The sequence below is a fragment of the Syngnathoides biaculeatus genome, chromosome 10, assembly GCF_019802595.1.
Source record: "Syngnathoides biaculeatus isolate LvHL_M chromosome 10, ASM1980259v1, whole genome shotgun sequence".
NCBI classification, from domain to species: domain Eukaryota; kingdom Metazoa; phylum Chordata; class Actinopteri; order Syngnathiformes; family Syngnathidae; genus Syngnathoides; species Syngnathoides biaculeatus.
The window spans coordinates 23095351-23108273 of record NC_084649.1 but is presented as its reverse complement, the minus strand read 5'-3'; the positions used below and the strand labels follow the sequence as shown (position 1 = coordinate 23108273).

At 42.6% G+C, this 12923-nt stretch overlaps 1 protein-coding gene and 1 long non-coding RNA gene across 2 annotated transcripts; one reads left to right on the top strand and one right to left on the bottom strand.

Annotated features, from left to right (window-relative positions):
• Positions 1-399: 399 nt before the first annotated feature.
• Positions 400-12477, top strand: LOC133507179 (rho-related GTP-binding protein RhoA-D). Its single transcript, XM_061831975.1, has 5 exons — positions 400-553; positions 7628-7785; positions 9289-9409; positions 9669-9799; positions 9994-12477. Exons 2-5 carry the CDS (start codon positions 7630-7632, stop codon positions 10165-10167), a joined length of 582 nt encoding a protein of 193 aa, XP_061687959.1. The 5' UTR covers positions 400-553; positions 7628-7629; the 3' UTR covers positions 10168-12477.
• LOC133507180 (uncharacterized) lies at positions 4884-9651 on the bottom strand. The gene is made up of 3 exons (XR_009796758.1): positions 9532-9651; positions 8081-8161; positions 4884-6766 (listed from the first exon to the last, which is right to left on the bottom strand). It is a non-coding gene; the product is annotated as an uncharacterized LOC133507180 (long non-coding RNA).
• Positions 12478-12923: the final 446 nt, after the last annotated feature.

Sequence of the window (12923 nt, the reverse complement as noted above, 5' to 3'; positions counted from 1 at the left end):
CATCATAATTGTTGAAGTCGACGGTTTCAATTTGAGAGCTCCACGCCCAGTGGCAGCAGTAGCACCTCCTGTTGCACTAGTAGCCCTTTTCCACTTTTTGCAAGGTGACGTCATCCGCGACCAGTGAGGGAAGGCAACCGAATGACTCCTGCAGCCTTGCACCAACATCAAACTCCCGACATTTACCAGAAACTAAAATACTGAGCCTTCAAAATTAAAAACAATTTCCGTAAATAGTCTGTTAGTTCACGTAAATTGTTTCAAAAGTTTTGTAATATTTACAAATTTCAATTATAAAATGTGACTAAAGTCAAATAGTCGACTTTAATATGGAATGGAGTGCATTTTTATGTACGTTGAATATTGTATTTCGGAAACCGAGCCGGAAGCAGTTGTCTGATATAAGCGGCCGGTGGGCGGCGCTTGGTCGCCTCACCGTTGTAGCTTTGGGCGAGCACTGCAGTGAAGAAGAAGGCGAAGAGCCAGTCACCGGGAAACAAGCACAAACGGGAGCGAATATCCAGCAAAAAAGACTCAAGTAACCGCGGAGAAGGTAACTGAGGTTTCTTTTCGCTAAAATATGTATTTTTTTTTACCTCTCTGTCAATATTCCTTTCGCGCGGACACCGTAGTTGTGACTCATTTAGGGTGGTGGCTCTCGCTCCCAACATTCGCCCTTTTCCCCCCTCTTGGACTAACTAACCTCCGCAGTGTCATCTTAACCGATTGTTGACTTTAGTCACAAAACAACCCCCCCCCAAAAGTTGATCTTTTTAAAGTATGATGAGTTGATATGTTACACAGCAGCAGTCGCTTTATGCACTTTGTCCGCCGCAGCGACCTGTGTTAAGGTACGTAAATCTAATGAGCCGTTCCTGGAAAAGCTAAAGTTGCTCATTAATTAAAATTTCACTTTTTCTTGTGGGAGGGGCAGAAGGCCATAGAGCTTCTCCAAACTCAACAAAACTTTTACTGTACTATTGTTTGTTTAATTGGAACCTTCTTGGGAGGGTTCGACCACGAGTTGAACAATTTAAAATCTCCAAGAAAATGTTTTTCCCCCTCCCCCCCCAGGAATGTCCCCATGGTATCTTCCACATTCCCATGGCAATGAGTGGATCACAGGATTATGTCACAGATCCTGAACAGTTCCCGTTCAAGTAGCTCTTTTCTGACACCTGAGCGAGTTATTTATTGAACTTGTTAAAAGCTTTAGAAAAAGCACATCCGTGCAATAAAAAGTGTACTGAACAGAGTGACTGCCTGGAAGGGGTTTGTTCAGGTTCAACCTGTGGAAGTGGCCAAAATCCCTGAAAAGACTGCAATTTAAAACCAGAAATGTGTGTTTCGCAGGGCAGATTCTCGTGCAGCCTGTCATGATGGACATGCAATTTTGTCTTTATCGGGTGCACTTGCGCCGAGAGCTAGTGTTTTGTAGCACTTTTGTGTGTTTGTGTTTCATATGTTTATGCATGTGAATCATCAAACTTTGCTGCCAAGTGTCTGAACTTCTACAGTCGATCTTTGCTCACCTCTTTTGTAAATTTGGTTTGTGGTGGCCCTCAGGAGAGTTCCGGAGGAGGAGCTTGTTGATTTACGACTCCTGATAATGGCCAAGTTCTTTGGGGAAAAAAAAATCAGTCCAACCAAAAGTATGAGCACATTTTGTCAGTGGAATAATTTGTACTATTTTGGGCATTTTTTTTTTTTAAATCATCATGCTAATGCAAGGGTGTAAAATCACAACTTTTGCAATTAACTGTTTTCCCTTTTGATCTTAGTATAAAAATTGTGACAATTTGAGGAGTTCAGACCTGTGATGGGCTGGTTGCTAGTACAGGGAGTTTTTTTGGGAATGGAAACTCAATAAAAATTTGAGGTGATGAACTTATTTAATGAAGTGGTAAGAATTGTGTCATTGTTGTGTTTTTCCAAGGCCAGCGTTGCAGCCGTCTGTATCTGACACCACCTTTTTAATTCATTTCGCTAACCACAGCTCAATAATCCGCTCAAGAAAACTAAGCGTGAGGCTGTGTGCGTGCATGAGAATATGATTGACAAATGCTGCGATCACGCCGTCTCTGATCGGTTGTTGTTGTCATGGTGGGAGAAGTTTTGAACTAATACCGGTAATTTAAAAACAAAATCATATTAATGTGAAATGCTCAGGTATATATACTCTAGTTTGAGCATTTGACCCGAGAGTGCACTTTTGGTTTCATCCTCAGACTTGGACAGACATCGAAAAGGTGATTTAGCTCTCAGAATTGTGATTTATAAACTACCGTGATTTATTATTATTTTTTTTTTTTTCAATGGTTAAAACAAGTCGACAAGGCGGATTAGCTGGAAAGCCTTGGCCTCACAGTTCTGAGGTCCCTGATTCAATCCCAGATCCGCCTGTGTGGAATTTGCATGTTCACCACGCGCAGGTTTTCTCCGGGCACTCTGGTTTCCTCCCACATCCCCAAAACCTGCAACATACATTGGACACTCTAAATTGCCCCTAGGTGTGATTTTGATTCCGGCTGTTTGTCTCCATGTGCCCTGCGATTGGCTGGAAACCAGTTCAGGGTATACCCTGTCTCCTGCCCGTTGACAGCTGGCATAGGCTCCAGCACTCCCTGCAACCCTTGTGAGGATAAGTGGCTAAGAGGATGGCTGGTTGGATGCTTGGTTAAAGCAAGTGACTACTAAAGTACAAAAATGTCTGATTTTCATGGAGATTTTTTAATAGTGAAGCAAACTGTTCTTAGCTGAGCATAAACAAAGATTGGCAGACAGTAGGCATTGATTGTAAGGGAGTAAATTCGTCTGCATCCCCAAAATATAGTGCAGTTCAGGAAATTGGCAAAATATTGTGGAAAAATTCCTCAACTAGCAGTCTTAAGAGTGCTTGAAAAGACTTTATCCCCAAAGGACCGCCCTATCATTTGCTGCTTAGCTCTATTAACCAAATCGCGTTGCGGTGTCGGTTTGTTTAAACAGAGCATTTCTATCCATTTTTTCTAATAGGTAAATGGGAAATATAGTCTCAGTTCTGTTCCTTCGTGTCCATGCTGTCGACTGCAAACGCTTTCAAGATTACGTCTGGAGCGTATCTGATCCTCCATGTGATGTGGGTTTTCCGTCAGACTTAGAGCGATAAGATGTCTCCTTGTGCCGCTTCAACTTAGTGGGGACAGCTGGCTTCCTCGGCTGACTCCGCCTCATCTTGACAAGCGGACATTGCTGGCATGCTTTTTGTATCATTTTGAGTGTCATCGTATCGTAAGTGATGACAACCCAAACCCCCGTTTTTTATTTTTAAATAAATTCCGATCGCAATTAATTATACTTGGAATGATTTTTTTCAAGTGTCAAAAGGTAAAGTAACTAAAATGTGATGGCAAGCGCGTGACGCTAACTTAGCAGTTTGCATCTACACTCATTGTACCTTCCTGTCGGACATCACAAATGACTCGAAGGACAACACTAGTCATAGAAGTTAGTTTGGTAGATGTCACACTTAATTGGTTAAAAAAACTTAGGAATCACATTTGGATACAAAAACATTTTTTTAAACCATTTAAAATTAATTTTGTGCATTTCGTGTTAAAACATAGCACACTTACTAAATTAAAGGTATCCAAGCCCTTATTTTTGAAAACAAGATGGAAAAAATATATACTAACTGCTTTTGTCCTGATGGGCTTTTTTTTTCTTTAAAATTACCTATCTATTGCAATTTCAGAAAACAAAAAAATGTAAAAGCAAAATTACTTTGCACTACTCTTACTTTTTTTTTTTAAATTAAAGTTTCACATGACTTATTTAAAAGATGAACATTAATTATTAGGTAATATAGGGCTGCAACTAATGATTATTTTTAAAACCAATTTGTATTTTTTTTCAACTAATCAATAAATTGAAAACTTTTTTTGCATCCATTTATTCAATAATTTCAGACGGGCATTGTGGAAAGTGCTCAAACAGGTTGCTGCATGAATATCGCAGAGCTCTCCAAGTAATTTGATTAATATGATTAAAAGTAAAACTGTTCAATGTTGAGGTCATTGCTTTAGCATGGGCCATGGACCAGCTACACAGAAACGTACAAATGTATGGTATAAAGTGTCTCCTCAGTCTTGGCTGCCACATTTTTATTTTCAGACTTGCCCATAACCTCACCACTTTGTCTCTGCGACTCTAAGAACAACACAATCACAGTCCTCGTGCTTTTGAGCTCTTAAGCGTTAGCTAAGCCATTAAATGAAAGTGTATTAAGAAGTCTAAATACTTGATTTCAAATAATGACTCATCTCGTCATGCTAATCATTTTCTGGAGGCAAGTTCAGACAAACGTTCAAGGAAGTTAATGTTCAAAATCTGTATTGTGTTCCAGAGACTGACAATGAATGCTGTTGTGGCAGAAAACCGTATCTGTGCTTGCGTATATTTTTTTTGATCTCAACATATTTCAGAAACAGAAGGACATCTCAGTTTTTTTTTTTTTTTTTGTGTACGGCCCACAGTGGAAAAGATTACGATGTCCCTGCTGTCAAATATTAATTGTCTGCCTCTGTCAAGCGGCGACTTCCCGTAACATGTTTTTTGCATGCTTGTTGCCGCTCATTAAACCTGCGAGGCTGCTTGACCTCGCGGATCAGTGTTCTGCTTTACGCTAACTGCGGTCAACGTGTTGCATAACGGCCGTCGGCCCCTAAGCTCTCAGGAAACCTCCTTAGAGAAAGAAAGACGGAGTGTGTTCATTAACACGTCGCATTGCTGGAATAGTTGTGGCGCTTTCACAATGGCTGCTTCATAGTTGTACGTATCCATTGTAGGTTCATGTGTGATACACACCATGGACGACTTTGTCTACGATTGCAATAATTCATTCAACACAAGGTATTCACAACATGTATAGCTCGGTCGTCAAACCGGAAAAGTTTGTTTTGTTCGTGTGGTTTGCTGTCTTTTATGAGCTCAATCAACAAAAACACTCAGGGCACATCATGTGCATGGATCAACAACTCCAGTTTCCGGTAAATTTTTTATCTGGAGTGTAACGAGAGACATTTGAGATTAATTAGCTTTGCTTCTCAAGCAAAAGTTTGGAAGTCTTTTACACACTAAATCAATTCGAAGAATCAGAATCCCAACATCAAATCAGATTATTTTATTGGAACATATGTTAGAATAGTACAGGACATGCATGAGAGAAGCAGAACAGTGGTGAAGTGTGCCGTAGGCATAAGAGAAGAATTTAAGGTGAAGGTGGGGATGCATCAGGGATCAGCTCTGAGCCACTTCCTGTTTTCTGTGGTAATGGATAGGCTGACTGATGAGGTTAGACTAGAATCCCCTTGGACCATGATGTTTGCAGATGATATTGTGATATGCAGGTGGTGGAATAGTTAGAATGTTTGAGGCATGCTCTGGAAAGGAGAGGAATAAAAATTAGCCGAAGTAAAACAGAATATATGTGCGGGAATGAGATGGGTGGAGGGGGAAGGGTGAAGCGATAGCGAGGGTGGACGACTTAAAATATTTGGGGTCAACAATACAGAGCAATGGAGCGTGTGGGAAGGAAGTGAAGAAACGCGTGGAACAGTTGGTGGAAGGTGTCTGGACAGAAGAGTCTCTCCTAGGATGGAGGGCAATGTTTATAAAGCAGTGGTGAGACCGGCCATGATGTACCGATTAGAGATGGTGGCACTGAAGTGACAACAGGAAGCAGAACTGGAGGTGGCAGAAATGAAGACCTTGAGGTTCTCGCTCGGAGTGAGCAGGTTGGATAGGGTTAGAAATGAGCTCATTCGAGGGACGGCCAAAGCTGGATGTTTTGGAGACAAGAGCAGACTTCGATGGTTTGGACACATTCAGAGACGAGAGAGTGAGTATATTGGTAGAAGGGTGCTGAAGATGGAGCTGCCAGGCAAATGAGCGAGAGGAAGACCAAAGCAAAGGTTGATGTATATTGTGAGGGAAGATATGAGGACACTGGGTGTTCGAGAGGAAGATGCACGAGATAGGCTTAGATGGAAAAAGATGACACGCTGTGGCGACGCCTAACAGGACAACCCGAAAGGAAAAGAAGAAGAATCCCAACATCAAGCCGGATTAATTTTATTGGAAACAGTCAAACCAATATTACTATCATCTTGAAGAAAGTGGCTGGTTTATTTTATAAACTGATCCTTTAACTCAACCAAGAACATTATGCTCTGATATTGTGTTCATTTGCTTAGAGAGACTCCTGAAAGAAACAAAATTACTCAATTTTGTTGTTTGCGCTATTAGGCAAACTTCTTATAAAAGCTTCGTAACTTTAAGGGCTGGTTTTATTTATTTATTTTTTTATTTTGCAAAACACACGTGTGCCTACGTGCGTATGATTAATCGTGCTTGCATGCGCAGGCCAAGTGCAAAGTCTTCCACAAAAGCCCTGCCCTCCCCTGGCTTCACAGAACAGGAAGTGGATTTTTTTTTTTTTTTTTTTTTTTGTGCGCATGGGTCTCTCATGGCCCTCGATTCACCAGTCTCCATCTTAGTGTCACACTCACTTGACAGAGTCTCTCTTAGCAACAAGCCAAAGTGATGTAAAAAGTTCAAAACCTCTCTGGTGGAGATGACAATGGGCGGGGAATTCAAATAACAGCTTGTTGCTTCGCCTCCTGTCATATCTTCACCCTCCTCTTTCCACTTGAAGCATTCCCGTCTGCTTTTATTGAGAAGTCAAGGTACACAATGACGAGGCACGTGTCAAGACTACCTCCCAGATCTGTAATGCAATCACACGTTCCATCTCAAACGAGGCCATTAAAAAAAAAAAAAATCTTGCTTTGACATCTTTGTGGATTTTTAGACAGAACAAGTGAAGCAGCTGAACACAACTGAATTACACAATTGTGAAAAAAACTTAGTCGACAACTTGCATGCACACCTATGAAGTTTTTATTCCAAAATGCCATGTGTTGAGAGATGAAATGACTGTATTTTTATTAATAAACCGCTAACATGGCATGATCGTCAAAGAACAAGCCGATTGCCCTAGCCACTCAGCTGCAATAACTGAGCTTTGTAATACAAAGAGAAGAAAAGGACACCAAAAAAAAAAAAAAATGAAGTGGATGTTGGCGCATTTCCTGGCAATTATCATCCTATTCTTCGACAGCGCTTGTATATTTTGGTGACGGAGACTGTCCTCGCTTTGCCTACCACAAAAGAGGCTGGACCCAATAAATGAATACAGAAATAAATGGGCTGAATATGTGACGGGGAAGTGTCTGTCAATAAATAGGCAAAACCACTGCCGACGGCGGCCAGTGGCGTAATTTCGAATTTACCCTCAGTAAAACCATTAAGGTTGAAAGTGGCTGAGGACTTTAATTTGTATTATGTATTATATGTTGTTCATTCCCGTGTTGTCACTGCCCGGCTGTTTTATTTACATGCAATTTGGGCATCTGTGGGTTGTTTCGTGTGTTCTGTCAGAACTACACGAGAAGTGCCACTAGAAATGTTTATGCCAATTAACCTTCAAAAAAATGGTAATAAGCATTCAGAATTAGACACTTATTTTTGGCCTTCATTGGCCAAGTTGTCGATTGTCACCCTCACGCTTTTGCGTGTGTTCCGGCAGGTATGGCGGCTATTCGAAAGAAGCTGGTGATTGTCGGTGACGGCGCTTGCGGGAAAACGTGCCTCCTCATCGTTTTCAGCAAAGACCAGTTTCCGGAGGTCTACGTGCCAACGGTGTTTGAGAACTACATCGCTGATATCGAAGTGGATGGCAAACAGGTTTGTGGTGTTTGACGGAAAAAAATATTATTGTACCAAGCAAACTCCCCCCCCCCCTTCAAGGTGAACTATTATTCACTTCTCCACATTTTAAAACACTTACCCCAAAGGATTGAGAATTATGTCAGAAATTTATACTTTTTTTTTTTTTTTAATTCTGTATTTTTTTTATTTATTCTCTCATCAAAGTCCCAAGTCGTCATGAGCGCGAGCTGTGGATGTCTTGTTCTTTCCGAGGGATTTGTTCCCTGCACAAAGGATCACCACTTAGTAGCATAACAGGAAATGAGTGTACCTCGCAGCTTCCTGTTCAGACGCGGGGTGACGACGTCGTCCTCCCAAATCCCCGCTCCGTCCCCCAGGACTTTCCTCCTCCCTGTGTGATAAAAGTCTCTCATTTCCTGTCATTTTGGCACTTGGATTAAAGGAAACTCAAAATTTACAGTTCCGCATTGGACTTTGGTCCAGTGGGGAGTCGCTGTGATATTAGAGGATTTTATACCCCACCCGTCCTCTTAGAATTAGAACTGTTATACAACCAGATAAAATGGATTTGCGCTTTCACTGAAATCTCTCACCTTCAAGCGGATTGGGGTTTCTCTAAAATTAGCAGTTACTGGTTCTTGCTGCATTTTTTTTTTTTTTTTTTTTTTTTCCCCCCCCTCCCAAAAGCCCGTGGGAGGCCAGTCGCCACGCTTGCTCATACGTCGTGCTGCCACCTCCCACCCTCTGCCTCTGCAGACCTCTATTTTGGGACTAATGCCAGCGCTCTCCGGAAGGCATCGCCTTTGCATTTGGGTTTCAAGGGAAGTTTTCTTTGGTCTGCCGCAGTCTTTTTAAGTTTGAATCCTGCTAAAGTCTGCGACAAGATGACCAACCAGCGGTGGCTCTCGTTCGCCCGTGTGTGCGAGCACAGAAGGCATTTTGTTTGATGCTTGCTAATCTCCCACTTTCCCTAATCAAATTAATCAGCGGCTCGCGGGGGTGAGGCCAATCCCTGTGTAAATTTCCACAGCAGTGACTACACGCGTAAGAAGCTGATTAGGTCTGAGCGAATGAAGATTTTGAACTTTTCGTACCCCAGGAATATCTGACGTCTACACATACTACTGAAAATTGACTTTCGATAGCTTGCCTTTGCTGCCCAACCCTCAAGCTTATAATTAAACAACGAAGTAAATGTTTTATGAGCTGCCTATTTCTAAAATTGGGTCTGTGCAACGCGTTCTGAATTTTGCCTGGCTGTGACCTAAAAGTCGGTCTGACTTGCATAACAATGCCCTTTCCACTCCTTGAAGGCATTTTGGAAGAATTGCTAACAAATCTTCGAGTCCATACATTACTCCTCCTGCCAGGATATGAGACGCGATGATCAATGCTACTGAAGCACTGACGATTGTTTGTGCATTCTTTTGCACAAGTGACGTTACTTTTCTGACTAATAATGATAGCTCTCTAAACATTTTAACAACCTGTTCATCTTCCTTGCCACTTTTTATGCAGGTGGAGTTGGCGTTGTGGGATACGGCCGGCCAAGAGGACTACGACAGGTTGAGGCCTCTGTCCTACCCCGACACTGACGTCATCCTAATGTGCTTTTCCATCGATAGCCCTGACAGCTTAGGTAAGGTTTGGATGAACTGGTAATTCCCCCGTGAGTCACAAAAAGTGTTTGTCTACTTATGATTACCGCATGTGAGCGCATAAGAAGAAGAAAAATCCCCACAGCAAGTGGGATTAATGCACCTAAAAAACAGCTTTGCCTTGAGCAGCCCGCAGAGCAATCCATCATGAGAAGTGACTCTGCACTGCCTGTCCTCCTTTTTAAGTCTTCCCCCTTGACTCTCTCATCTCATATCCTCTTTCTCTCTCGCCGGGGACAGAAAACATTCCTGAGAAGTGGACGCCCGAGGTGAAGCACTTCTGTCCCAATGTTCCCATCATTCTGGTGGGGAACAAGAAGGACTTGAGGAACGACGAGCACACACGGAGAGAGCTGGCCAAAATGAAACAGGTACACGTGGCCTTGAATATCTCCATAAGGTGTCTCCAAGCACCTTTTCAGGCCTCAAAATCCGATTGGGCAGGCTTAATCATAACACATTTGTGATTTTTAAATCATGTTCCTGGAAAGTCGAAAACAGAGGATCCTGTTTATCATCCGTTGACTACAGAACACGCTCTTACCACTTCCTGTGTAACACCCAGGAGCCGGTCAAGCCGGAGGAAGGCCGCGAGATGGCCAACAGAATCAACGCCTTCGGTTACCTGGAGTGCTCCGCCAAGACCAAGGATGGCGTGCGGGAGGTATTCGAGATGGCCACCAGAGCGGCACTGCAGGTCCGCAAGCGCAAAAAGAGAAGCGGCTGCACGTTGTTGTGAGCTGTCCGTCCGTCCAAGACGACGTTGTGGAAATCAAGAAACGGGAGGAACGAGAGCGGGAAAACTATGTAAAGGACTCACCTTTTCCCCCCAATGACATCTTTGTACTGTATCCTGCATTTCATAGTAGGAGTCAGGCGGGCGAATCATACGCAAAAACATACAGGAAATGAACTTTGTCTATATTAGAAATTGTTTGAAAAAAAAAACACTTTAATTTGCTTTCCTTTGTCTTTAAAACAAAGCATGTTTTCTTTTATATTTTGTAACCCGGCAGCGAGTCGAAAACGCACGTTAGAATGCCAGATTGTCCAGCAAGGGCGGGCAGCGTCCTTCCTTCCTCGCTCATAGCCCGTCACTCTTGAGAAAGGCGCCGTCCAAAGCATTTTCTCTGCTACAGCAACGTGTGCGTTAACAGCTAGTGCCTTTTTGTATGTTTTTGTACATCCCCGGTTACGTCTCATTACGTTTCGAATTATGCGCACGTCAAGACAAAATTGCCGCGATGCTTCTGTAGTGTGACAAGCGCGCAACACAGCAGCGCTCGCCGCGTGACTCGATGTGCTTACTAGTTCGCAAAAACAATTCCCACAGTGGATAGCGGTTTAAAAAAAAAAATCACGAGCCAGAATGTATGACTGACAGACGCAGCAAAAACTTCCCTGAAGGCAATGCCAGGTATGATAGATTCTGCTAACTGGCATCCCCACCTGCCGCTGGAATCTGCACTCGACTGGTTAGCCTGGAACTCCAGTTTTGTCGGCGTCGTCGGGATACGAGAGTTTCCAGCGGGTCGTCATTCTTTGCGCATTGGGCGAGAGTAGACTGAGTGACAGCGAGCAGTTTGGTTTTCCCCCTCATGGTGCCTTCTGGGTTCCGGTGCGCCATTGATGTTCTCTTCCAGACCTGATAGACCAGATGAGCTCGAGTTTCCATCCACGCAGCTCAAATGCAAACATTTCACCTGCAGTGTCCACCGCCCAAAAGAAGTAGATTTTTTTTTTTTTTTTGGCTTTGGGGTGAATTTTCGGGATAAATCGTCAGTATTTGTCTGCCATGTTGAGGTCTGGAGAATAACTGAAGAGACTATACCTATGCTCTATACCTGTAATCGACTAATATCGGCATCAGTATGTTGTGCATTTTCCAATCTGCTGAATGTGCTGTTATGATGCCCAAGAAGTTGACTGTTGAGGGGAAACTTTGAAAGCACTACAACAATCCCTACGCAATTCAAGGTTATCTCTCCACCCGTAGGCGAAGATAAGGCGGAATAAAGTACAGAACCGTCAGCTTGCCTTACATTTGCAGAAACAAAGTTCTGCAACAAAAAAAAAAGTAGTGAAACATTGAACAGTTCGACACAGGCGTTTAAAAGTTGAGTTTGAGTGCATTTTAGGTTTATTTTGAAATGTCACCGCAAAGCTAAATATCGCTTTTTGTGTGTGGTTTTATGTCCTGGACTTTTTTTTTTTTTTCCTGGTTTTCATGTCTTCATCCTTGAGCAGTGGAACTGCCAAAACGGCGATAAAACGCTTCCTCAACTGTACTGGCAGCGCGTCACGTTTTAACACTTATTCTTAACTCGCACACCACTGTACTATTAATACATTGAAAACTAAATCTCTGCAAACACTCAAATTCAATGACAGATGGTAAAGCAGGGAATAGAAACCTACCAAAATAAAAGCCTTGCATTAAATCCTGCACAAAAGTCATCCATATGAGCCCTGGTGACAAATTTGGTCAATACTTTCTGGTTCCCTGAATGCGTCGTCACTCGTCTGAAAGATGCTTTTGAGGCCCGGGCAAAGCCTTCCTCAGGCCGCAGCTCCCCCGACCCCACTTAACCCTTTTGCTGATTGATATACTTTAATACACGTTTGCATGGAGGCTGATTGTTCCGTTTTTGTCACAATAAGCGAGTGGATGTACAACAAAAACGCATCGTTGGCTGCAGCCGCTACGCAATCGTGCACAAGAAGCACACAGACGCTACAATAAAGATACGAAAAGAAACCGTCGGAGACTGTTCTTAATCACTGAGCATGAATTTTGTCGCTCTGAAAATGTATTTATGGGATAACGGCGGTCATGTAGCCGGAAGAGTGGCATTCCCTGAGTGCGTTGTGCACGCGCAAACTTCTGCTCAGTGTCACGTCACACTTCTCTTCCTTCAGAGAGTATTTGAAACGACAGTACAGGATGCAGGTTTAGACAGGCGCTTGCTGGCGTACACAGCTCTGTTAACAGCAAATATTTCCTCCCAGGTGAACGTTGTTAATAAACTATTTTTGTGACAAGACCAAATGGTTCCTGTGCAGATTTTTTAGGACTTCAATTTTAGTTGGTTTACTGTAATTTGGCGTCCTGTTCTGTTCATCATTTAAGCCATCTCTGAGTTCATTTTTAATTGACTTCATATTGATGTACCTGAGTGAGCTGCCTCGTGAATAAATAGATCTATGCTCACATGTGCTGTATGATTCATACACTACATATGGGGTGTATTATAATTTATCCTATATTTAAATAACATCTGTCTATGTTATAATCCCCATTTTGGACTCCAGCAGTCCTGCGACCCTTGTGAGGAGAAGCATTTTAGAAAGTGAATTTGATAGATTTAAATTTGTTTTAATCCCTCCTCGATTGTGCTATTTTTGTTCTTTATTAATGTATCAATCTTTCTGCATAAATGATCCTCGTACCTATCTGTAAATAGTACTTGGATGGGTTAGGCGTACCTCCGACCA